At 41.3% G+C, this 26,569-nt stretch overlaps 1 protein-coding gene across 1 annotated transcript in view; it reads right to left on the bottom strand.

The window, feature by feature from the left end:
* Positions 1 to 26,569, bottom strand: part of LOC148892273 (alpha-1,6-mannosylglycoprotein 6-beta-N-acetylglucosaminyltransferase B-like) — a 132,927-nt gene that overhangs the window by 14,310 nt on the left and 92,048 nt on the right. Inside the window, exons 9-11 of the mRNA XM_089006642.1 lie at positions 16,182 to 16,313; positions 4,173 to 4,306; positions 280 to 410 (exon numbers count right to left, since the gene is read on the bottom strand). Of these exons, the coding sequence (XP_088862768.1) occupies positions 280 to 410; positions 4,173 to 4,306; positions 16,182 to 16,313 (397 nt within the window). The remainder of the gene's footprint in view (positions 1 to 279; positions 411 to 4,172; positions 4,307 to 16,181; positions 16,314 to 26,569) is intronic.

Below are 26,569 nucleotides of genomic sequence, written 5' to 3'. Positions count from 1 at the left end.
ACTGTATAAGGATATAAGGCACACCACATTATAAGACGCTGCATTAGTTGGAGATTAATATTACTTCACATACAAGGCGCACCGGCGTATAAGGCGCAGGGTGATCTTTTGAAGAAAATGAAGGATTTTGGGTGCGCCTTTCACACCGGAAAATACAGTACTTTCAAGTGAAATCGAAGCATCGCACAAGAGATCTTTCCCAGCCCAATTTCGGTTTGCCTTTTGTTGCCAAATGGAAGCATAATCAAGCCCCGCTTGTCATTTGTTCTTGTTTACTACCTTCCACATGCTGGCCTCCTTCCCATACGCCACTGCCATGCTGTTGATTTTACTCTGCTGTATGCTCCTTTTCTCCGTTTGGTTCAACTCTTCCGAAACGAAGCCCATGAAGGAGTTATCTGGCGTGTGAGCTAAATATGGACAAAGAGAGAAGAAGGAGAGGTGTACTTTGTCGCACGGTGAGACAAAAGACACAAAGAGCATTCCGGTTTGTTTCATTCCATCGCTAATTCAGCCCTACAGCCGCATGGCTAAGTATTATAAATAGTCATTGTCCACGCGCCAGCTGCTGTTGGCTAAGATACACGCTACACGAGTGTGCGGGGCTTAGTCTCGGTCGGCACATAGTCATCGTAAAACATGGGCAACAACAGAAAGACGATAATTGTGCCGCTACAGCCGACTGGTTTTCAAGTGAATGTGAGAAGAGCAAGCAATGGAGCCAACAATTCAGTGAGTCACACTAAGGAGGGAGAGAACAATAAGTGCTTTTTTAGGGAGGGAAGAAAGAAAAAAAATCAAGCATTGATTTGCGCATCTGGTCGATGCAGCTTGTTCAGTGCGATGCTGCTGAAAATGGGTATTGAAATGCGAAATAAAACAAAAGCACAAACATACATTAAGTCACTTGTCAAATGATTGAGTCAAAAATAGCCGTTTAAAATTGTTACAGAGAAAAAAAAGAGTTGGATTTTGCTGCGATCAAATTCTTGAATGACCAAGGAGAAGAAGTTCAACTTATGTTACGGGTATTCAAAAAGAAACGACACGCTTTTGGATGAAGGGCATCTTGGTTGAAAGGTTAAAAGGACAGCGGCGAGTTTTGGAAGATGCTGGAGCTGTTCTGGAGCCAAATGCAACACAATTAACAGCCCGATCTGATGACATGTTGAAAACAGCCCGATTGGAAGTAATTCATGTTGAATTCATAAATCTTATTTGGACCTAAACATTTTAGTACTGGCATTTTTTTTAATTTGCAACTCACATTTGTGATTTTATTGTATTTTTTTATAATTCATTGTGTCATGATCTGGTTGGCGATGAATGGGTGGATTGGGTGGCGCTGTCGGCCCCGCCTGCAGCTGCACAGGTGCTGGTCGTCCCGATCAGTGGCAACCTGCCACGTTCGGATTGGCGACAAACGGGTAGCGCTGTTAGCCCTGCCTGCAGCCACGCAGGTGCTCGTCGTTCCCAATCAGTGACAGTTGAAAGGACTCCCGGCACAACCATTCGTTGTCGCATCATTGTACGCAATGTGTATGCAATTGTGTGCATTGTGCATGCATTGTATGGTGTGCTTGTGTTTGTTTCACCTTGGCAGACTTTTACTCTTGGTTTTCTTTTGATACTTTGTATTTTTTCTGTTCAGACGATTTTATGTTTTTTTGTTCATGCTAACTTTATTTTAATACAATTTGTCAAACACAACCTCCTGCTCCCTCCTGTCTGCTTTTTTTGGGATCCACAACCGCCATCACCACCTTGCAAACCGTGACACATTGTCTGTCTGATTTTACCCAAATATAGTATTGTGATTACATTACCAACATTGTGAATCAAAAGAAGCAGATAAACTCAAGAGAATAAGGTTCCCGTAATTAAAGATAAGAAAGCAAAAAAATATAATAAATAGAAATCATAAATAGAATATAGAAAAAAATATTGTAAAAGATGATTTCACTTCGACAATTCACTGCCAGACATGTGCAAAGATGTGTCCACTTCAGTGCCAGGGTTTTTGTCATTGCAGGACCCACAATATATTGAATTTTAGGACGACATAAACATTCAGTGCAGAGTAAGAAACCTTAGTCTCTTCTTTCATCAGGAAAACTGAGTTAATTCCAAAGTTATATAGGGTTATCTGAGTTTGAAATGGTGGTGGCTGTTCAAAAGGCAAATGCTGTCCCCTTGTGGAAGGAAAAAAACATTGCCAGAGGTCTACCCAACCCTTTATCAGCACCCCCTTGCGAGAAAAACCAAAACCCAAACACATTTGGGAATGGCGCACCAAGTCATATTTTCAATTCCAGAATAAATCCGGGAATGGCAGTCAATGAGTTATAAAGGTCAAAATGAGATACAGTGATACCTAAGCTTACAAACTTAATTGGTTCCCAGAAGGTGTGTGTAAAGCGAAAAGTGTGTCTTCCAAACATTCATTTCCCATTAGAATCCATTAAAATGAGAATAATTCGTTTGCAGGCCCTATAAAACTTCAACCCTTTCTTGTTGTTTGTTTTTGCAATTACGACATTACGTCACTTTATGTACGTCACTTTCTCACTTTACATATGTCACTACCTCACTTTACATACGTCACTGCCTCACTTTCCAGACGACACTACCTCACTTTACATACAAGAATTACAAGACAATACAGAAATTGTCTGTTGTCAATTGTATGTCTTTTAGCCACGTTATAAGTGCCTTGCATGTCTTGCACGCTGGGTCCGAGAGGACATTAATTTCATTTGTGCTGTATGTCATGCATATTAGCACGTTTGACAATAAAGCTGACTTTGACTTTGACTTTGATAAAACAATTTTCTACTAAATAAGCCTTAAAACTACACAAAATATACCTTATTTTACGTATAATAAATGTGCTATTGTATTGTAATTAAAGAAATAATCTGTACAGTATAATAAAGCAGCTTCTTCCCCCAAGCCATTAACTCTTTAAACAGTAACCAAAATAGAACTGCATAGTGCCTCTTTTCAATTTTTTTGATGATGGTACTAGTGCAGCGTGTTTTACCGGAAACAAATGGTACCGGTCCGTGGGTCATTTGGTCCCGAGCCGCGCAGAAAGAATAAATAATTTACATAATTTCCGTTTTATTTATTATCTGAACTATGTTTTATTATATATACAGGACTCTGTTAATAAAAATACACAATGGATTCATGTTTATTATTCTATTTAAAAGAACGAGAAAAAAAAAACCCAGTTTCCATGCCTGTCGTATCATTTTATTTTGTTGTATTTATCCGCCGGTCCGTGAAAATATTGTCTGACATTAAACCGCTGGCTCAGACAACACAGAAACACTCTTAGCCACACGTAGCAATGGTCGACTCAGCATACTGGCAGTGGGACGCTGAGTCACACAAACGCACACCTCGTTCCGGTTTATCCATGATCTCCTTCTTCTGCTTGACCGTCATTTTCTTTTGTGTCCTCTTCGTCTGAACACTAGCCTGTGGTGGGGTCTTTTTCGGTCCCAAAAAAGCAAAAGTATCCAATCGATAGCAAACCACGTATACACTCGAAGAAAGTGGGTGTGGAAAAGTAACCCGGCAGCCACGGTGGCGGTGTTCGGCCGTGTGGGTTGGTGTTCTTCCGCCGAAAACTAGTCCGCCAGCCATTGCGGTGCTCCGTGTGTTTCCCGGGAACTAGTTCGTATTCCAAGATGTTATTCTCGCGAATTTAATGTTCGTAAAGCGAAAAATTTGTTAGCTAAAGTGTTCGTAGGCCGAGGTATCACTGTACAGTAGTTTTAGTACTACATAAACATTAAATGCAACGTAAAAAACCTGAGACGCTCTTCTTCTTCTAATTCCTAAATTAGATGCGGCTGGAGTTATCGGAGCTTGAAATGGAGGCGGCTCTAAAAAAAGGCAAATGCTGCCCACTTGTGGGAGGGAAACACACTGCGATAAGTCTGACTAGCGATTTATCTGCACTCCCTCGCAAGAAAAAAGAAATCCCGAACAAATTCGGGAATAGCGCTCCACGTCATATTTTCAATTCCCAAATAAATGCGGGAATGGCAGTGAATGAGTTAAAAGGGTCAAAATGATATACAGTACAGCGAAATCTCCAAGTATAAACATTAAGCCGAAGAAAAAAATAATTAAACAGCATATGATTGATGGTTTCTTACGGAACATGGTCATGTATTGCCTGGCGTTCAGGTTCCAATATCCCCAGTTGGTCCGGTAGCCGTGCAGGGTGGCGTACTCCTCGTGGTTATAAGCCGGCTCCGTCCCAAATGTGTCAATCACGCGGATGTGACATCTGCAATGACACAATATGGCCACTTTTCAAAATGTCCTCCCCTGTACAAAAATAATAATGTGATGCTTCACAATAAGTGTTAAAAAAAAAAAAACAATAAAAGTTGTCAGAAATGTGAGGTTTGAGGATCGAAACGGTGCTATGTGTGAAACTCTGCACTCTCGGCCTCAACAGTCTGTATATTTACAAAGAATTAACAAGGGCTAAAAGGTTACCTTTACTTCACTTTCACAACTTCCCCCTGGCTGGATATTTTATAGGAACTTCCATCCATCCTCTGTATCATTGCAGCCACGACGAAGTGTTCTTGAGAAAAGATACTCAACCGTTGGTGAATGAGATAACTGTGAAGCGCTTTGAGTACCTGATGTAGAACGAGGGCCCAGTGATCATTTTCAAGTGGAATTTTGAAATGTGTGACAGGAGGCAGTATTTTATTTATTTATGTACTTATTTATGTATTTATTTCCCTGTATGTATTTTTTATTACTTTATTTATCTATCTATTTAAACAAATACATGCATTTATTTATTTTAATGTATTATTTCTATCTATCTAGCGAGCTCGCTATCTGTCTAGATAGCGAGCTCGCTATCTGTCTAGCGAGCTTGATATCTGTCTATCTAGCGAGTTTTGTTCAGTGGAAACATCGGTGCTGTTGGACCTTCTGTGGCTGGATGGATGCATGGCTTGAGGAGCCTGCGATAAGAAGAAAGGAGCGTCCGCGCAGAGCGCCGATGCGTATGTAGAACTGTCGCGGCTTGGAATTGAAGCGGATTTATGTGGGACAGGAGATGTGAGACAATCTCTTTTTGTCAATGGATGCTACCGCTTGGTGTTTGCTTTCAACATTTAGCTTGTAGTAGACATGCACATTCCACCATGACGTCCCTGATCCACTGCTGAAAAGGATGCTTTGATCCTCTCCTCTTTCATCTAGAGCTGCTTCATGTCACAAAGGAGGGTACAGCAAGTGCTAAAGAATGAATGACTCTCTGTGTCTTTGTGTTGTCATATTATTTATTTTTGTTTTTTTTGCCCCAAGATGGCGGCGCGTAAACACGCAGCGGCTCCTCTCTCTGCCTTGCACGCAGGGGTCCGAGAGGACAGTAATTTCATATGTGCTGTATGTCATGCATATTAGAATATTTGACAATAAAGCTGACTTTGACTTTCTCTATCTAGTGAGCTGGGTATCTGTCTAGCGAGCTAGCTTGGTGTCTGTCTAGCTAGGTAGCTCTCCATTCATCCATCTATCTATCTATCTATCTATCTATCTATCTATCTATCTATCTATCTATCTATCTATCTATCTATCTATCTATCTATCTATCTATCTATCTATCTATCTATCTATCCATACATCCATATATACATCCATCCATCCTGGTAAAGTGGTGTTTGCAATGAGTCCAAAGGGATGTGTGATGTCAAAAATTGTCTCCCCCCCCCGAGAAAGTTGAAAATAGATTGATTCATCTGCTAAATTCTTATTCCATAAGTGCTGTATTAATCAGAATACAGCGTTGACACGAGCGAGTGCTCAAACAACAGAGCTGCAATGCAAGTTTTTGTGTTTCGTTTCGCCTGCCTCGAGATGGACCTGTGTGATATAGACAGGTGGAATGACTTATGATTCACGATTCGGCGCACAAGGCCAGTCAGTACATATTTCGGTACATCAAGCACACACCAAGAAAAATACATGTTTTGCCACTCTTGCGTTTGATGGTCTATTGAAGCGGCTCATATAGAGACATTGGTGTCAGTGCCCCCCCTGCTTCAGAGAAGACATTTTTATCGGATTAAATCAAGTGACACTGGAGTGGGAGAAAAATGCTACTGGGCACTTAACTCCGTAAATGAGAGATGGAATGTCCGACGTTTTTTGAAGTGTGGTACTGCATGAACACAACAGAGGATGTGGTAGAAACCAACTAGTGGTGGATTGGATTGGATTAGCCTTTATTAGTCTTGCAGTGGAGAAATTTACATTTCACAGCAGCAAAGTTATGAAAGGAATGAAAGTAGAAAAAGAAAATACAGGAGCTGCTGGAAAGGCAGCCACTCTCGCGGCACCATCTTGAAATAAAAAACAAAAAATAACAAATAACATGACAGCACAAAGACACAGAGTCATTAATTCTTAAGCACATTCTGTACCCTCTTTGTTACACAAAGAGACCAACTCCACCATTACCATATTGGATGTTAATTCATTCACTGCCAGGCGATTTGCAAAAATGTGTCCACTCCTGTGCCAGGGTTTTAGTCATTGCCACTCAAATTGCTGGACCCACAGAATATTGAGTTTTAGCACTACATAAACATTTAATTCAACGTAAGAAACATTACACTCTCTTCATTCATCAGACAAAAATAGTTAATTCTTAAGTTATATGGGTATGAAGTCATCACAGCTTGAAATGGCGGCGGCTGTACAAAATACAATGCAATACAATACATATTGATTTATATCGCGCTTTAACAACAGCTGAAGCTGGAACAAACCGCTAACATGGATAAAAGGTCAATGCTGCCCCCTCGTAGGAGGGAGAAACATTGCCAGAGGTCTGACCATCGCTTTATCGGCACCCCCGCAAAAAAACCAAAACCCGAACACATTCGGGAATGGCGCTCTACGTCATATTTCCAATTCCCAAGGCGGATTGAAGCAGATTTACGTGGGACAGGAGATTTTCGTTCGTCAATGGATGCTACAGCTTCGTGTTTGCTTTCAACATTTAGCTTGTAGTAGACGTGCACCTTCCACCATGACATCCCTGATCCACTGGTGAAAAGGATGCTTTGATCCTGTCCTCTTTCATCTAGAACTGCTTCATGTAACAAAGAGGGTACAGAAATATTAAGATGGCGCCGCAAAAGTGGCTGCCTTTACAGCAGCTCCTGTATTTTGTTTTTCTACTTCTTTCTTTCCTTTCTTCTTCCTTTCATAACTTTGCTGCTGTGATATGTAAATTTATCCACTGGAAGACTAATAAAGGTAAATCCAATCCAATCCAATATATATATATATGGCACAATCTTGTATTTAGATCTTGGGTGGTCAAGAGAAAGCTCAGCGAAAATAACGAACGAAAAAGAATAAGTCAAATATCGGACCCTTATTCCACCTCCCTGGTTGCCCTGTCACATGTCCCCCCTGTCGGAAGGTGATGACTATTTGCCATCGATAAGAGAGTCGCCGAGGGAAGGAGCATGGGGAAAATAAGGATGGTGACATTTGAGCGGAATATCCAAGCAAGGCTCCGAGCGAGAAGCTAATTTGGGTTAAGTGACGGCTCAACAAGGCTCATCTGATGTTAACTAAGGAGGCATTTTGACACACCTACATTTCAAATATCAGTCCTCCTTCTTGTATGACCGCGGTAGTCGTCTAGGCAATAATTATGTAAATGTGCCATTCTCTTAGCACGCAAGTTGGTTTTAAATTGCTTTTAAAATGATTCCGATGTGGGTGCTGTGTATAGTCGCGTGTGCAATGGCAGATTGGAACGGGACTCGATTCACATTCCAAGCTCCATCTGTGTCTCTAAATCTGGAGCTTTGAGAAATTCATCGACTGCTACGGTCATTAAGAGAGGTTTAGATTTCACACCTTCCAAATGAACATTGGTGGATGCTACAATGCAAAAAAATATACATAATAATAAATGACAGCCAACAACCTACTGTTATGAAGAGACCATGACTATGTTGTCTCTCTGAAACAAACTGGATTAAATATTCACTAAGGCATCAATGTTGTTTTCAGTCCTCCAGAAGCACTACAAGCACAAACTTGACATGTTGACGAGTTGACTTGCTAACGACCTGCTAACTCATTCACTGCCATTCACAAATTTATTTGGGAATTGAAAATATGATGTACAGTGCCATTCCCAAATTTGTTGAGGTTGTTTTTTTTTTGGTTTGGGTGCCGATAAAGCGCTGGCCACGGCCTCTGTCAATGTGTTCTCCCTTCCACAAGGGGGAAGCATTTCCATATTTTCCATGTTAGCATTTTGTTCCAGCTTCAGCTACTGTTAAAGCGCTATATAAACCAGTATTGTATGTATTGCATTGTAGTTTGGACTGCCACCCTCATTTCAAGGTCATATAACTCCAGACTCATAGAATTTAGGAATTAACTATTTATGTCTGATGAAAGAAGAGAGTCTAAGGTTTCTAACAGAATAGAATGTTGATGTAATCCTAAAATTCAATGTTATGTGTGTCCTGGAATTTGAGTGAAAATGCCAAAAATCCTGGCACTGGAGTGGACACATTTTTGCACATCGTCTCGCAGTCTATGAGTTAAAAGTTACAACTCACACTTTGATATGAAGCTAGTCATTAGCCGTATTACATCCTTATCATCCTTTTAGGAGCTGGTTTGTTTATCTTTTTTTTCATGACTCGGGGGAGAAAAACATAAAAAAAGAGGCCATGGCCAGCACCTTATCAGCAACCCCCCCCCCCACTGCAAGAAAAACCAAAACCCTAAAAAATCGGGAATGGTGCTGATAGAGTGTTTATGCACATTAGTAAACATATTACGTTATTTCATGTTTAGATTAGTAAACATATGTTATTTCATGTTTATCTTAGTACACATTATGATTATTGCACGTCTAATTTAGTTAAATAAAATTATCAAGTTTATTAGTTTAATAGTTGTCGCAACAGCAAATACAGTCTAAGACCCTCCCAACACAGAGTTGTTCGTAACCGATTGGACGGGAAGATCGACTTGTCCGCAACTGATTGGACAACAGATCGCCACTGTGTATGTTCAAAAACTTGTCAGAGCGGGAGCTCGTTCTCTTTGTTTCCTATCTTTGTCCGTGTGCTCATGTCTTCGCCCCGACCGAGACGAGAAGTGCCTTTTTCTGTCTCATTGGAATAAAGTAGTTTTTTGTTCACCATCTATCGTCGTTACTGATATTTTTATCACTGGACTTCTGACAAAACCGAACCAGGAAAGACGAACAAGAATTTAATTCGAACAGGTGCTCCACGTCATATTTTCAATTCCTGAATATTTTCGAGAATGGCAGTGAATGAGTTAAGTGTTAAAAAAAGTCATGTTAATTGAATATTCAGTTTATTTAATAGTTATTATGCATGTTTCAAATGAACCAAAACATGCTGAAATTAAAATAAAAAGAGCAAAAGTTAACCACAGAACGACTCGCTGAAATGTATTGAAATTTATTTGCTTTTATATGTCAAGAACGTCCACCAAGGTTGCCCCCCCTTTTTTTGTCATTTGAGGTTTGGTTTTTAGAGTCATACTCTGTCAGCAACATGTTCCGCGGCCCTGAATTCCAGCGTAATAGAGGAAGAAAATACCGCGGAGGTCACCATTACCCAATGCGAGTCATTGTTCTTGTCTCGTAAAAATGTTTTATGCCCCTGTGTAATGTTGTAAACCGCTGTTGCTGTTACTTGCGTCAAAGTAGCAATTGTTTGAAGGTTTATGATTAGATGGAGGTATGGGGAATTGGCCCCTGATGCTTGTGGGTAGAAGATTTGTTTGGTGTGTGTGTGTGTGTGTCTGTGTCTGTGTTTCTTACTTGCCTAGACCAAGTGATTTTTCTGCCCGTTGAAATTTCACCGCTTAGTGTCCTCCTCCCTTGGGTAACATTTCGAACATATAAAATGTACTTGATAATATAACTAGCTTGTCCATCCGTCCCTGCATGCTTCTGTCTGTCTTGGTTTTTCATGTGTCTTTGCTTTATCTCATGCCGCTTCTTTTCCCATCAGTGTATGAAAATAAGTTTCTTCACTTCTCATAAAATCGTTGGCTCCATGAGAGTGAATGGTGGGCGATCTCTCTCTTTTCATCTCAAGTTTTCCACGTCGATATCCGAAGCAGTTCAGTTCAGCCTTGAGGTGCAGAATAAACCTCATTGATCAACAGTTCTGAGGGCTTTGGAGCCTTTCAGCTCTGTTTAATTGCTCTCGGTTTATATTTTAGGTTATTCGACATGTTCTTATGTTATGATACGGTGATGAAATATGCCCCAATCGATGCAGCAAAGTGACAACACGTATGTAGCATCGTGGTTGGATGACTAAAAACCAAAGATTTTTCCTAGGTGACTATCGTGGTAAAAATTGAGAATGAGAATGAGAACAATTTAAATGATCAAATGCAACTGCATTTATTTTAAACCGAAATTTCTGTTATCTTATCGCTAATCACTTGATAAGCTAAGACGCTTTATGTTGTATTTTCAATTCCCGAATACATTTGTGAATGGCAGTGAATGACTTTAAATTGAATTGACATTAAAAATGTCAATTGAATATGCACTCAACTTCACTTTTGAAAATTGTCATTTGAGAACATTGGTGGGCTCATTCAGTCAATTACCCCTAAACTAATGTATTTTATCTGCATTTAAATTCTCAATTCTCACATTTTAATTCTCAAGATACAAAAAGGAGAGGGGTAGCAGTACCTTACATTGCAGGAGTTTCTGAAAAACTACAAAGAGTCCTTTGGCAACACAAAATTCCTACTTATTTCAAACCGACATGTAACTTTAAGTTAAGGCAGGGGTGTCCAAAGTCGGTCCTCGAGGGCCACCGTCCTGCCTGTTTTCCAGCTCACCCAGGAGCAACACACCTGATTCAAATCACCAGGACCATTTTGATGCTGCTTCAGAGCTGGCTGATGAGCTGATCATTTGAATCAGGTGTGTTGCTCCTGGGAGAGCTGGAAAAAAGGCAGGACAGCGGCCCTCGAGGACCGACTTTGGACACCCCTGCGTTAAGGCAAAAATTAGTGCATCCAAAAGATAGGCTGCCAAATGAAAACAAAGTAATGTAGTTTATTCGATACATTGTAAGAATGAAAATTGTAAAGAGCAGTACATTGGGGAGACCAAACAAATTCTCAAAAAATACTTTATCACCATCGCAGGGATAATACTAGTGGGCCTCAATCGACAGTACATTTGCACCTAAAAGCTAGCAACCACTCATTTGACGACAATGAGGTTAAAATCTTAGCGAAAGAGCATAGATGGTTTGAAAGGGGAGTAAAAGAAGCGATGCTCATAAAACAACTAAATCCCTCATTAAACCGGTCTGGTGGGGTGAAGGTTCAATTTGGATCGTTCATACAATAGCCTGCTTAGGCAACACAGGTTAGGCAACATTCGTAATGCTGATGAGGTGATACCAGAGGGAGTGGGGCAAACAGGCCAGTCGGAAGTCAGGAATGTAGGAACAATCAGTGGGGCAACAGGGAGTGGTCCTCTGCTCCCCCCAACCTGAGAGTAGTGACCTATCATAGCTGTGTCCGGCGCCGCCATGTCTGGACATTAGGGATATATAAATAGGGCCGATATGACCAGTAAGACTTTAGTTCGCTGACAACGCCTCTTGGATAGGAGGCGAAACGTCCGACACCTTCAAAAAAGTACAGATGACGGCTGAAGAAACCTTCTCATCGATGGACCACTCCTGTACGACTGAGAGCTTACACAGACGTATCTACATTTAAAGTCATCCATAACCTTGCCCCTCCAGACCTGTCTGACCTTTAAATTTCCGTTCCCTCTTGTTCCCTCAGATGCTCATCCTCCCTCCACCTTTGTGTGCCCTCTGCCCATCTCAGCACAATGGTGGACAGAGCTTTTCAGCTGCTCCTCCCCTTCAAATCCCATGTCAAAACCCAACGATTTAAAATCGCTTTTTCTGTGTAGTTTTATCGCTTGTTTTTTATTCATAATTTTATCGATGGTTTTATTTGTGTTTGTTTTGTAATTGTAAATTGACCTTGAGAGCTTTGAAAGGCGCTTATAAATAAATTGTATTATTATTATTATTATCATCATCATCATCATCATCATCATCATCATTATTGTTGTTATTTTTTGAAAGGCGCTTGGAAATAAAATGTATTATAGTTATTAATATTTTTGAAAGGTGCTTAGAAATTAATTATTATTATTATTATTATTATTATTATTATTATCATTGTTATCATTTTTATCATCATCATGTATTATTATTATTATTATTATTATTATTTTAACGATGCTTGGAAAAAATAAAATGTAAAAATAATTGTATCTTTTTTATTATTTGCTGTTCTTAATTGAGCCTCAAAGTCAAAGTCAGCTTTATTGTCAAATATGCTAATATGCATGACATACAGCACAGATGAAATTAATGTCCTCTCGGACCCAGCGTGCAAGGCATGCAAGGCACTTATAACGTGGCTAAAAAGACATACAATTGACAACAGACAATACATGTAATTTCTGAATGTAAAGTGAGGTAGTGTCACCTGGAAAGTGAGGTAGTGACGTATGTAAAGTGAGGTAGTGACATATGTAAAGTGAGGAAGTGATGTATATAAAGTGACGTAATGTAGTAATGCAAAAACGAACAACAAGAAAGGGTTGAAGTGAGAAAAAAATGAGAAAGCAAAAAAAATTGAGTTCAGGATGATAGTACAGCATGTAGCGTGTACTCAGAGTTCGGTGAGTGTGGCAGTGGGAAGGGGCAGGGTGGGCAGGGTTGGGAGGGAGTTGAGTCTCCGGACTGCCTGGTGGCAGAAACTGTCCTTGAGCCTGCTGGTCTTGGCTCGTAGACTCTGCAGTCTCCTACCCGATGGCAGCAGGCTGAAGAGGCTCTGGCAGGGGTGGGTGGGATCGCCAGCGATCCAGATGGCTCTGCGGGTGAGGCGGGTGTTGTAAATGTCCTGAAGGGAGGGAAGAGAGACACCGATGACCTTCTCAGCTGTCCTCACGATGCGCTGCAGAGTCTTACGGCAGGACACGGTGCAGGCTCCGTACCACACGGTGATACAGCTGGTCAGGATGCTCCGCGGTAGAAGGAGGTCGTGATGGGGGTCGGGGCTCCAACTCTTTTGAGCATGTGGAGGAAGTACAGGCGCTGGTGGGATCTCTTGGCCAGTGTTGCCGTGTTGTGGATATGTGCACTCCCAGGAACTTGGTGCTGCTCACTCGCTCCACTGCAGCACCGTTCTCCACATTCAGACGGAGATTGTTGTCCTTACACCACGTGGCCAGCCGACTGACCTCGTTCCTGTAGGCTGTCTCCTCATCATTGTTGATGAGGCCCACCACAGTTGTGTCATCCGCAAACTTTATGAAGAGGGTGGAGCTGGGTGATGATGGTGAGCAGTCATGCATGAGCAGAGTGAAGAGGAAGGGGCTCAGCACACACCCCTGGGGGGCCCCTGTGTTCAGCGTGATGGTGCTGGGAGTGTTGTTTCCAACTCTGACTGCCTGTGGTCTCCCCATCAGGAAGTCCAGCAGCCAGTTGCACAGGGAGGTGCTGATCTCCAGTTTGCTCAGTTTGTCGGTGAGCTGTTGGGGGATGATTGCGTTGAATGCTGAGCTGAAGTCAATGAAAAGCATTCTGACGTAGGAGTCTCTCGTCTCCAGATGGGTGAGCGCTGTGTGGAGAGCAGTGGAGATGGCAGCACTAAGCATGCACAGGTAACGGGGATACTGCCCAATGTATTCATTCTACATGCGGGCTAGACGTGATTGGTTTTATGACATGGAAATTGACGACGGGCCAGATTTGGCCCCCGGGCTGGATTTTGGATATGCCTGATCTACTGCATAGCAGGAGCCGAGGTTCACTGTCCAGAATTTGACGCATTAACCTTCGAGTAGCTACGGGGTTATCAAGAAAAGCACCCAGATCTGGATCAGAGTCCATTTTTCTGTATGATATATTTTTACAGAGCGCCACACATTCTTTTTTTGCAAACAATTTGTCAAATGATGTTTGAGAAAACACAAATCAGGACTCCAAACACCAACGTAAGGACTGCTGTCCTAGGCAAGCAATTAGACTCAGGCTGCTGCTGCACGGTGACATATAGTCTAGGGGAAATCTGCTATTTCTTCGAAGTGTGGCTGCCTGTGTGTGCGTACAAAGCATAGGCATCCACACACATTTTTTTTGAGTGAAAGAGAAACAGCAAAACAGGTTTATGTTCTGGGGAGAGAAAAAAATATCTTCCTCTGTAATGCTTATTGGATTTTAAAAATACATGTCATGGCTTTCATGGCTCTGTGTTGTTTGCTAGCAGACATGTCCCAACAGAGGACTTTGTTTTCATTTTTGGGGCTCTAAGGGGGATTTTTGCTCTCTTTTCTCTATTGTCACATCCTTTCCCGGGATTGGTATACATATTTGTGTGTATATAGCTCTGTTGTTTTGGCATTTAGCCAGTAGTCACAGTGTGTCTTGCGCCTCCACTTTAGCCGGCGCGCTAACCACAAAAAAGAACAAATGTCAATTGCAGTAATCACAGTAAAAAAAATATGATGAAGGGGTGTATTACTGAAAGGATTTTGATTCCTTGGTCTCATGGCTGTTGTGGCCTACTTTCCAGGATGTTCCACCTCTGCGGGAACGCCAAAAGCTGTTAGCGCACTCAAAAACGCGCGACTATCATGAAAACACACACACACACACACACACGCACACGCACACGCACACGCACACGCACACGCACACACACACACACACACGCATAACTACGGTAGGATTGTGAATAGCCTTGAGATGACAAAATTCCTCCTATCAGCCATATCAGCCCACCGAGCCTAAAAACAGAAGTCTTTGGGAAGGCTACGCACACTGACCAATACTTACTTTTCGATTCTAACCACCCTTACAACAAGCGTCGAAGGTAGAGAAAAGGAGTCTAAACATATCAGGAAAGCACTCACTAACTGTGGGTACCATCAGTGGTCATTTAGCAAATGTCAGAAAGAAAGAATAGGGAATGAAACAAAAAATTCTGAAGATACAAAAAGTGGAGGAGTACAAAGAGTCCTTTGGCAACACAAAATTCCTACTTATTTCAAACCGATAAACACTTTAAGGCAAAAATGAGTACATCCAAAAGATAGGCTGCCAAATGAAAAACAAAGTCATGTAGTTTATTCAATACATTGTAAGAATGAAAATTGTAAAGAGCAGTACATTGGGGAGACCAAACAAATTCTCAAAAAAATACTTTATCAACATCGCAGGGATAATACTAGTGGTCCTCAATCGGCAGTACATATGCACCTAAAAGCGAGCAACCACTCATTTGACGACAATGAGGTTAAAATCTTAGTGAAAGAACATAGATGTTTTGAAAGGGGAGTAAAAGAAGCGATTTTCATAAAACAGCTAAATCCTTCACTTAACCGATATGGTGGGGTGAGGTTCAATTTGAATCGTTCGTACAACAGCTTGCGTAGGCAACATGGGATTAGTAATACTGATGAGAAGATACCGGAGGAAGTAGGGCCATCAGGCCAGTCATTAGAACAATAGGAACAATCAGTGGAGCCACAGGGAGTAGTCCTCTGCTCCCCCCAACCTGAGAGCAGGGACCTATCATAGCAGAGTCCGGCACCGCCATGTCTGGACAGTAGGGATATATATAGGGCGGAAACTACCAGTAAGACTTTAGTTCGCTGAATAAGTTTCTTGGATAAGAAGCGAAACGTCCGACACCTTCAAAGAAGTACAGATGACGTGTGAAGAAACCTTCTCATCGATGGACCACTCCTGTACGACTGAGAGCTTACACAGACACAGACGATAGTCCTTATGATATTGTTTTTGTCAGGCGAGCTATGTCATGTCTTTTTGCTGCTTCTTTCAACTTCTATTAGGTGGCTTGAAGAACAACAGAACTAGCATGAATAATACTAATAATACTACTGATAATACTACTAATTATAATACGACTAATAATAATAATAATAATAATAATAATAATAATAATAATAATAATAGTTCTTTACTGCAATTTTCTTCATGAAACACCAAGTAAGAACTAAAAAACAGCAGAGCAGCCCTTACTTATGTCTCTTGAGTGAGAGCCCCATGTGCTGCTTCATCTGCTGCAGGCCATGGTAGTCCGTATAGATGAGGTCAAAGGGGAGAGGGCCAGTCAGTGGGCAACTGCCTCTGCCGGGGGGCACACCCAGGAAGCTGAAACACAAAAACACATTTTGACAAACGAAGATGACAACTTGGTAAAAACATTTGAAATGAGAAAACCAAACAGCAAAGCACTTATGATTAATACTGTCGTGTCTACTTTTGTTACGTAATTCAATTATCAGAGGTGTGTTGCTCAAACTGCTGACAACAGAAAATGTTTATTGTGCAGGGACCACTGCATATTTTTTTTTGCTGTGTGCGTTGCATTTTGAGTAAACAAAAGGATTGCAGGCAGCAGAATGAGGGAGGTTTGGCATACTAAAGCGTTTGAATGACTGACAGATTTTGCAGGTGAAAAGTAGCAGAGGGCAGCTGCAAATAATTTCTCACAGATGCGTATTACAGATGCTCCCCACCTTACGAACAAGATACGTTCTAAGCGGTCGTTCGTAAGGTGAATTTGTGCGTAAATTGCTTCAGTGCTATATTTTGTATGGAATGTATGTTTGAGTCAAACACTGAACGGTATAGTATAAAACAGTATAAAGTATAAAACACAGACGCTCTAACAGGCGTAAAACAAATTCACACCTATTGTAGTACGACGACATATATCCTTGGGTCTTCAGGAAGCCATGACTAAAGCTGCTGGCACGTCATTACTGAATGACGTGCCAGCAGCCATTACTTGTTTTTACGCATCGCATCCTCCTGGCTCGTCCACTGGGAAGAGGGATTTCCTCCTCGTCCACATACTCTACGCAGCCAATCGCAAGCGAGCTCTGTTGGAAAAAAGGTGCGCAATACAAAATCTAACTTAAAGCGTCTCTGTGCGAACATTTTTCGAAATACTGTACCTGTAAAAATGTTCGCATGTACCGTTATTCGTAACTCGAATGTTCGTAAATTGGGGAGCCTCTGTAGTTCCTTGTCGAATGCCGATTTACCTAAATGAAATGGTGGAATATTTGACGAGGCGCCCGATTGGCTAATTGCCTTCAGGTCACGGCTCTGCTGATTGGCTGCCTGCTGAGGAGACCAACTGCAAATGTCAAGCTGCTGTCAGGAGGCCTTTTTGACAGCAAACAAAGTCTTCCAAGCCACTGTCAACCATTTTTCTTCTGCTTCATCATTTCTGAGCGGTTTTCTGAGCGTTTTGTTAACTGAGCCAAAAATGTGTGAATTTGTGAGCTGTTTTGGTTAATTAAAAGTGGTTTCTCTGTCATTTTTATGTTAGTGGTAAAGGTAAACTGCCATTTTTTTTCAAATTGTTTTCTCACAATTTTGTTCACAAAGATTTGTTTCTTCCTACATAGGGTTTAAGTTCTTGATTCATCAAACAATCAATTAATTGACTCATTCACTGCCAGACGTGTAAAAATGTGTCCACTCCAGTGCCAGGGTTTTTGTTATTTTCACTGAAATTCCAGCACCCACAGAATATTGAGTTTTAGGACTACATAAACATTCAATGCAGCGTAAGAAACCTTTGACACTCTTTTTCATCAGAAAAAAAGAGTTCATTCCTAAGTTAAATGGGTCTGGAATTATCTGAGCTAGAAATGGACGAGGCTGTCCAAAGTACAATGCAATACTTAAATATTGGTGTATATCGCGCTTTAACAACAAAAGGCAAATGCAAAAGCAAAATTCACACATAGATGAATCCATGGGTATCGACCAAACTGTGAGCATGGGGGGTGAGGGGTCAACTTCTTTGTACACAAACGAGTTCATTGCACACATTTCATTACCGTGACACTTCGGAGACTGACAACCGCGTGTAAAAAGCAGGACCTATTGTGAGCTGGCTTGGCACCATCCCAGTTAAAAAAAGTTAGTTGTTAAAGGGCACCTCGGATGTAATTTCTAAGGGGCTTTATGAAATGTGCAAACTTTCAAATGTGAAAATTCCAAGCAGCCAGAAAAACAACACTTTTCCTGTAACTGAAAGGTACCGAAGCATATTATTCCATCACGAGAAAATAGCTTTTTTGGTTTAGTTGAACTGTCGCGGCTTGGAATTGAAGCGGATTTACGTGGGACAAATGTGAGACAATCTATTTTTGTCAATGGATGCTACAGCTTCGTATTTGTTTTCAACATTTAGCTTGTAGTGGACCTGCACATTTCACTATGACGTCCGTGATCCACTGGTGAAAAGGACGCTTTGATCCTCTCCTCTTTCATCTAGAACTGCTTCATGTCACAAAGAGGGTAAAGAAAGTGCTTAGGAATGAATGACACTATGTGTCTTTGTGTTGTCATATTATTTGTTCCTTTTTCTACTTCTTTCTTTTCTTTCCTTGTCCTTTCATAACATTGCTGCTGTGAAATGTAAATTTCTCCACTGCAAGACGAATTAAGGTACATCCAATCCAATCCAATCCTAAACAAAGCCCGGGAAGGGCACAGGTCTATGATATAACATAAAACAAACAAACAAGATAAAAAGCGAATATTGACGAGGACTTGGCTTGGTAGCACCCCTGCAGCAGCAGATGGTCAACCAATGGCGAGAAACACCCTGAATGTGCGGTCGCTTGTCTGTGTTTGTGCGTGTTTATTCATCCAAACACAGCTGCTGCTGCTGCTGCTGCTGCTGACGCGGCTCTGTTACAAAACATCCCATCAAACGCGACATAAATTCACGGATTGGGTGCGTGTGAACAGGCTCGGTGGCATGATCTTAGAATTTAACAAATGACACGCGAGAGCAGTGGTCGGGAACCTTTTTGACTAAGAGTCGTAAAAGCAAAATACAGTGGGGCCTTGGTTTACGAACGCCTTGCCTATGAACTTTTCGGTTTACGAACGTTAAATGTATGAAAATTAAACCTTGGATTACGCACTACTTTTCGCTGGCGGAAGAACACTAAAGCACATGAGCGAAAAGCGCCCCATCCGGCCTGCCTTATGATTGGTAAAAATCCAGCCAAACTGAATGACAGTCAACTTGCCGGGTCCATACGTGAAGTTACTGCTAGCTAGCCTTCATACTTCTCATTAGCTTGCACGCTTACAATAATAACAACAATAATAATAACAACAATAATAATAATAATAATAATAATAATAATAATAATAATAGGGCGGCCCGGTAGTCGAGTGGTTAGCACACCGGCTTCACAGTGCAGAGGTCGCCGTTTCGCATCCCGGTCCGGCCTCCCTGTGTGGAGTTTGCATGTTCTCCCCGGACCCGCGTGGGTTTTCTCTGGGTCCTCAGGTTTACACCCACACTCCAAAAACATGCATGGCAGGCAGATTGAACACTCCAAATTGTACCTAGGTGTCAGTGTGAGAGTGACTGTTGCATGTCTTTGTGTGCCCTGCGATTGGCTGGCAACCAATTCAGGGTGTCCCCCGCCTCGTGGGGGACACAGGATATGTTTTTTCTGTGGGTGACTCGTATACATAAAAAGCTAGCTAGCTAGCTAATAGCTAGCGAATAGATAGCTATCGAGATAGCTATCTATCTAGATAGCTTGATAATAGCTAGCTAACTAGCTAGATAGCTAGTAGACAGCAAATTGATCGCAAACAGTTAGCTAGCTAGGCAGCCAGCTAGATAGCTAGCTCGATAGCCAGATAAATAAAAAGAAGTGCAGAAGAAGAAGTGAAGAGAGGACAATTTTCACACACGCACCACCATTACTTCAGAGCAATGACCAGGGTGGGTGGGAAAAATATTTTGCTTTCTGCTGTCTCTCGCAGAAGTATATTGATGCTAACGTAGCATGGGGCTTGTCAAAGTGCCACTCACATTCGACTGTTTCATCGATAATATTGTTTCATTGCAAATTAGAATCACCTGTTCTCTGTCTGTTCAGGCTGAATGTACAATACTAGTCATCTTTTTGTTTTACTCGTCAGGCTTATTCAAAAGGGGGCGTTTACCTGTTTCGATTGAACGGTACCTAGGTCAGTATCATCCAATCAAAATTGCGCTTTCAGCCGACCGGCACCCACCTAGGTCGGTATCATCCAATCAAAATTGCGCTTTCAGCCAACTGTAGCCAACACAGGAAAGGAACAACGAAAAAGCGAGAATACATATTTAGTTTTATCTGCGAACCAGATGCAATCATCAAAAGAGCCATATATGGCTCGCGAGCCACAGTTTGCCGACCCTTGCGCTAGAGGAATGCTCAGATCCCTACTGCAACGGTTGGCTAGATAGCCAACACCAGATAGACACTCATGAGATACTTCATTAGTACCTACAAAAGGTCTGTTCCAATAAAGATAACAGAAGAATGGATATAAGAAAAGAAATAGAGAGAGAAAAAAAAGCGGTACACAAACACCCTCTTATTTCTTGGCAGTCTGCTGTTCTTTCTATTGTCGTTGAGCAGTGAAAGGCACTGAAGCTGATGAAACAACATTGAATACCTGTCTTAAGGTGAGTAGTCGACAAAATAAAGTGCAGCTCCTTTTCCATCTGCCCTTTGTTAGAGTCTGGCGGAGAGTAAACAAACATCTCACACTTTGTTGTTTCAAGGCCAACGAATGATGTGCAAACACATTACGAAATAAAGCTCTTACAATTCAATGTTCCATTTGGAATTTGACAAAACATTTTGATTCCACTTGGACGAATTTTGGAATACAGAGTATGGAAATTTGACTTTTTAACACATTCACTGCCATTCCCGAATTTCTTCAGGTTTTGGTTTTTCTTGTGCCAATAAAGCGCTGATCAGACCTCTGGCAATGTTTTTCCCTTCCACGAGGGAGCAGCATTTGCCTTTTATCCATGTTAGCGCTTTGTTACAGCTTCATCGGTTGTTAAAGCACTATAAAAATCAATATGTACGTATTGTATTTTGTACAGACGTCCCAATATCAAATTCAGATAACTCTGAACTCATATAATTTAGGAATTACCTTTTTTCCTGATGAGAGACTATAGTTTCTTATGCTGAATTAAATCGTTATGCAGTCCTAAAACTCAATATTCTGGCGGGTGCTGCAATTTCAATCAAAATGACAAAAACCCTGGCATCGTAGTGGACACATTTTTGCACATCGTCTGGCAGTGAATGAGTTAAAAATATTTCTGGGGGAAATAAGTATGCAAATGAAGAGCTGTTTAATTTTTTTCTTTCCGTTTCTTAAAATGTTGTTGTGTGAGCGCCCAAATTTACATAACTGTTCCGCCACATAGAGTTTCTGCGCACAATGTGGTCGGCTCAGTCGATATCCAGAGTCATTTTCAAGTGCTATCAAACACACTATCGCCACTGAAACCCCCCATAGTTGTGACACTCTTTCCTATAATGTTAAGACAAGTAGCGCTATGGGAGTTTTACAGTACAGTCACACAGATTTACATTAGCAGAGTTAGCTTGTGATAATTTGATGACATTCAACTGGGCTTGGTGAAGGATTCAATTCATTGGGAGAAGGATGTACCTTGAAGCTTTGAGATAAGAGTGACCAGATTTGTGATTTTTTTTGAGGTAGAACCAGTTTGACTTGGTAGGACAAACTTGAAAAACATGCGCTGTGTGGTGGCAATTACCTTAACTTAGTTCACCATAAATAGCACTTGGTGAATATTTTTTAACATGTGTTTAAATTGCTTATTACCACTCCTAAATTATGTTTCCTGTCAAACTAAACAAATTAGTAGAATTACATGTGTATATTAAAAAAAAAAACATTTCATCCGCTAACTTAATGCAAACACACTGGGAATCTCATATAACCTTTGAGCAACTAACACTTCTATATAGCAATTTGGCATAATAAAAGTTCCATCTATTGGTGACAAATACACACACACACAAAGACAATACACTGTGAAACCCAACATTTTAAGCAGACCGTGTTTGACTCTAATACTTCCACCATGTTGCTAATACCGACAATAAAAATGCTCCTGCGGAAAACACGAACACGGGAGACAAATATAATGAAACGCTGAAGCGTTGAAAGTGGTTGTACAAAATACAAAATAATCTACAAATGGTCCTTCAGACAAAGCCTTCCAAGATCAAGGTTTCCTGGCAAAAAAACAACATCAGCTGACTGATAATATTTTAACATAATAGAAATGCTTCTTGTAATGGTAGGTCGCTTCATTTGAGTCCTCACATAAGGACACAAAGACAACATTTAAAGGGACGTGAATACAGTGGGGCCTTGGTTTACAAACTTAATTGGTTCCCAGACAGTGTGTAAGGTGAAAAGTGTGTAGCCCAAAAATTAATTTCCCGTAGGAAATCATTAAAATACAAACAATACAGGTGCCAGTAGTGTGATGGCAAGATGGAAAGAGTACTTTGAAGAATTGGTGAATGAGGAAAATGAGAAGGAACAAAGAGTAGAAGACGTGACTGTTGTGGACCAAGACGTAGCAAGCATTAGCAAGGATGAAGTGAGGAGGGCGCTGAAGAGGATGAAGGGGGGAAAGGCACTCGGGCCTGATGATTTACCAATCGAGGTATGGAAGTCTCTTGGATGGGTGGCGGTGGTGTTCCTAACTGGGTTATTCAACAAGATCTTAGATGGTGAACAGATGCCTGAAGAATGGAGACGAAGTGTAGTTGTGCCCATTTTTAAGAACAAAGGAGATGTGCAGAGTTGTACTAACTACAGAGGAATAAAGTTGATGAGCTATACAATGAAACTCTGGGAAAGAGTAGTTGAAGCTAGACTAAGAGCAGAAGTGAACATTTGTGAGCAGCAGTATGGCTTCATGCCAGAAAAAGAGTACGACAGATGCAGTGTTTGCTTTAAGAATGCTGATAGCGAAGTACAGAGAAAGTCAGAAGGAATTGCATTGTGTCTTAGTTGTACTAACTACAGAGGAATAAAGTTGATGAGCCATACAATGAAACTCTGAGCCCCTTCTTATTTGCTATGGTGATGGACAGGCTGACAGACGATGTTAGACAAGAATCTCCTTGGACCATGATGTTTGCAGATGACAAGCCAAAATGGAACTGTATAGTGCCACTTAGCAGTTTTTTTGACAACGATACTGGTGCGGCGTGTTCTACCGGAGACAAATTCCTTGTGTGTTCTACATACTTGGCAATAAAGATGATTCTGACATTGTGATCTGTAGCGAGAACAGGGAACAGGTGGCGGAGAAACTAGAGATGTGGAGATATGCCCTGGAAAGGAGAGGAATGAAGATCAGTCGCAGCAAGACGGAATATATGTGTGTGAATGAGAGGGATCCAAGTGCAAGAGTGATGCTAAAGGGAGAAGAGATAAAGAAGGTGGAGGACTTTAAGTACTTGGGGTCAACTGTCCAGAGAAATGGAGAGTGTGGAAAAGAGGTGAAGAAGCGTGTCCAGGCAGGCTGGAGCGGCTGGAGAAAAATGTCAGGTGTGATGTGTGATAGAAGGGTTTCAGCTAGGATGAAAGGAAAAGTGTATAAAACAGTGGTGAGACCAGCCATGATGTCTTCCAGAAAAGGCCGGTCTCATCTGCATTAAATACTTGCTGAGGAGCGTAGCCTTCTAATTTCACCAGTTCGAGGAATGATGCCTTGTAGGCTTAAGCAGCTTTACGGTCAGAACTGGGTGCTTCACCATGACGAGTAACGCAGTGAACCCCAGTACGGCGCTTAAAGTTCTCGAACCATCCGTTGCTGGCTTTAAAATCATCAATAAGCGCCAAACTTCCAGGTTGCCGCGTGGCGATATCAGAGTGAATTTGCCGTGCTTTCTCGCATATAATTTCTTTATTCACGCTGTCCCCGGATAGCTGCTTTTCGTTAATCCAAATTAACATACGTTTTTCAACCTCTTGTGTTGCCCGAGACCGTTGCTTTGACAGCACGGAAACATCTTTAGCAACACACGCACCTTTAATGGCTTTTTTTCTTGCGAAGGATGGTAGCAATGGTGGACTTAGCATATTGGTACTGGGCTGTTAAATCAGATAAACGCACACCTTGTTGGTGTTTCTCAATGATCTCCTTCTTCTCTTCGACTGTAATTTTGTTTTGTGTCTTCTTCGGCTGAACACGAGCCTGTGGCGGGGTCTTTTTCGGTTCCATAACAGCGAAAGTATCTGTCAAAAAATCCTTGGAGGGGATCGACCTGTGCATTCTGAGAAAGGGGGTGTGGAAAGGTAGGCCGGCTGGGGCGCTGTTCAGTCACGTGCTTTGGCGTTCTTCCGCCAAAGATTACTCTGCCGTGTGTATCCCGAAAAGTAGTGCTTAATCCAAGGTTTAATTTTCATCAATTTAACGTTCGTAAACCGAAAATTTCGTAAGGCAAAGTATTCGTAAACCGAGGCCCCACTATACATAATAATAAACAAAACAATGAGATATTCAAATGTGGGGAAAAGAAAACACTTAGATGAAGGAGAAAACTGCACACTGCCATTATGCATATCAGCCATATGAAAATGAGTCTTTTCGAAATGCTAGAGAAAAATTTGACAAAGACACCACATTCAGAATGGCATTCTGAGTAGTCATAAGTGGAATCCCCCATGCTTGGCCATAGAAGAAGCCAATTATCCAGGTTCTTGAGGTCTCCGGGCTATTGCGGTCAACAAGCACTCTGTAAACACTAAGTGACAGGCAAAGAAACGACACCAAAAACGACAGTCGTCGGATCGCCAGTCAACTAGCATTTGGCTCTCTGTATTCAATCTGCCGAATGGATTTTTCCTCTTTCTTTCTAGCCCTGGCTGGCCATTAATCAACCTTTCAATAAAATGAGATATACATATGTGGGGTTTATTTTGTTCTAGTCAGAATATGTCTCTTATTCCACCCTGGGTGTCAGATTAACCGTTTGTGATAAATAGGGAGAATCATATTGCTTTTAATTGCCCCCCCCCACCCCAAAAAAAAAAAAAAAAAAAAAAACGGATGGAGGAATTGCTATCATGTTTGTTTTTATGGGCATACTAGTCCCATTACTGTTTGTTGGTAACATGAAACATGATGAGATGAAAAATTATTTATTTATGATTAATCTGCAGACCCTGAAGCTCGCCTTGTGGAACCCAAGGGATTTTTTTCTCTCCACCATTTAATAGCTCTATTAAATACACTTAATAGGACTTTTAAGTGATGTGCTGGATGCATTTAAGTGTTGTGGGTATGGTGTGTGTGCATGCTATTATTATTTATCTAATTCGTGAATTTGCAAGTTACTTGGGAACCATGTCATTTTCCCCCCTGAAATGATAGCAACTGATGCTACGCATCATGTATTGCATTTCATTACAGACATGGAACATTCGAGTTACGAATAGAGATACTGTATATACAAACAGTTTTGCAGGTACAGTATGTCAAAAAATGTTCGGACAGAGATGCTGTAAGTAAGATTTTGTATTTATTTTATATAAATAAATTTATTATATAAATATAAATTATATAAATAATTTTTTTTTTTATTTTTTTTATTATAGATATTTGCCTTTTTCTGGCTGAGCTCGCTTACAATTGGCTGCGTACAGCATGTCGGCGGAGAGGACATCCCTCTTCCCAGTTGACGCTCCATGAGGACGCGATGCATAATAAAAAGTAATGGCTGCTGGCACGTCATTCAGTCATGACGTGCCAGCAGCCTCAGTCATGATTTACTGAAGACCCAAGGACATATGTCGTCGTATGACAGTAGGAATTTATTTTAGGACAGTTAGAGCGTCTGTGTTTTATACTTCTCTGTTCAGTGTTTGATTAAACATTCGTACATTACATACAAAATATAGCACTGAAGCAATTTACGAACAAATTCACCTTACGAACAACCACTCGGAACGTATCTCCTTCATAAGGTGGGGAATGTCTGTCTTGCATTTAGTTCATATAGGTTTGAAGAAATATCGCTGCCACAAAACAAACAAATAAAAACAGAAAAGGTGATTCATGTTTGTGAAAAAAAAGTAAATAATGCCAAACCAATAGGCTCCTATTAGGACACTGAATCAATGTTAGTGACAACACACATGCACGCACGCGCGCACACACACACACAAGCACACGCACTCCCAGTCATGAGCAAATTCGAACACTCTTACATGCGTGAAATCATCCATCGTATCAATCTGTATGCATGGCAAGGTTTCTTTTAATTGAAACACACGCACGCACGCAGGCACACGCACACACACACACACACACACACACACACACACACACACACACACACACACACACGCACACACGCGCACACACACACACACGCACGCACGCACACGCACACACACACACACGCGCACACAGGCAGCCGCAAGGCATCATAAAATACAATTCAGAAAAAAGAGTGAGAGAGGAAGAACAGCAGGTTGGATGGGATGAATCTGAGACGAAAGAGCAA

This window comes from Hippocampus bargibanti, linkage group LG10, assembly GCF_051943395.1.
Source record: "Hippocampus bargibanti isolate YZ-2025 linkage group LG10, ASM5194339v1, whole genome shotgun sequence".
NCBI classification, from domain to species: Eukaryota; Metazoa; Chordata; class Actinopteri; order Syngnathiformes; family Syngnathidae; genus Hippocampus; species Hippocampus bargibanti.
Note: the sequence above shows the minus strand (reverse complement) of the source record. Positions and strands in the feature narration are given on the sequence as shown.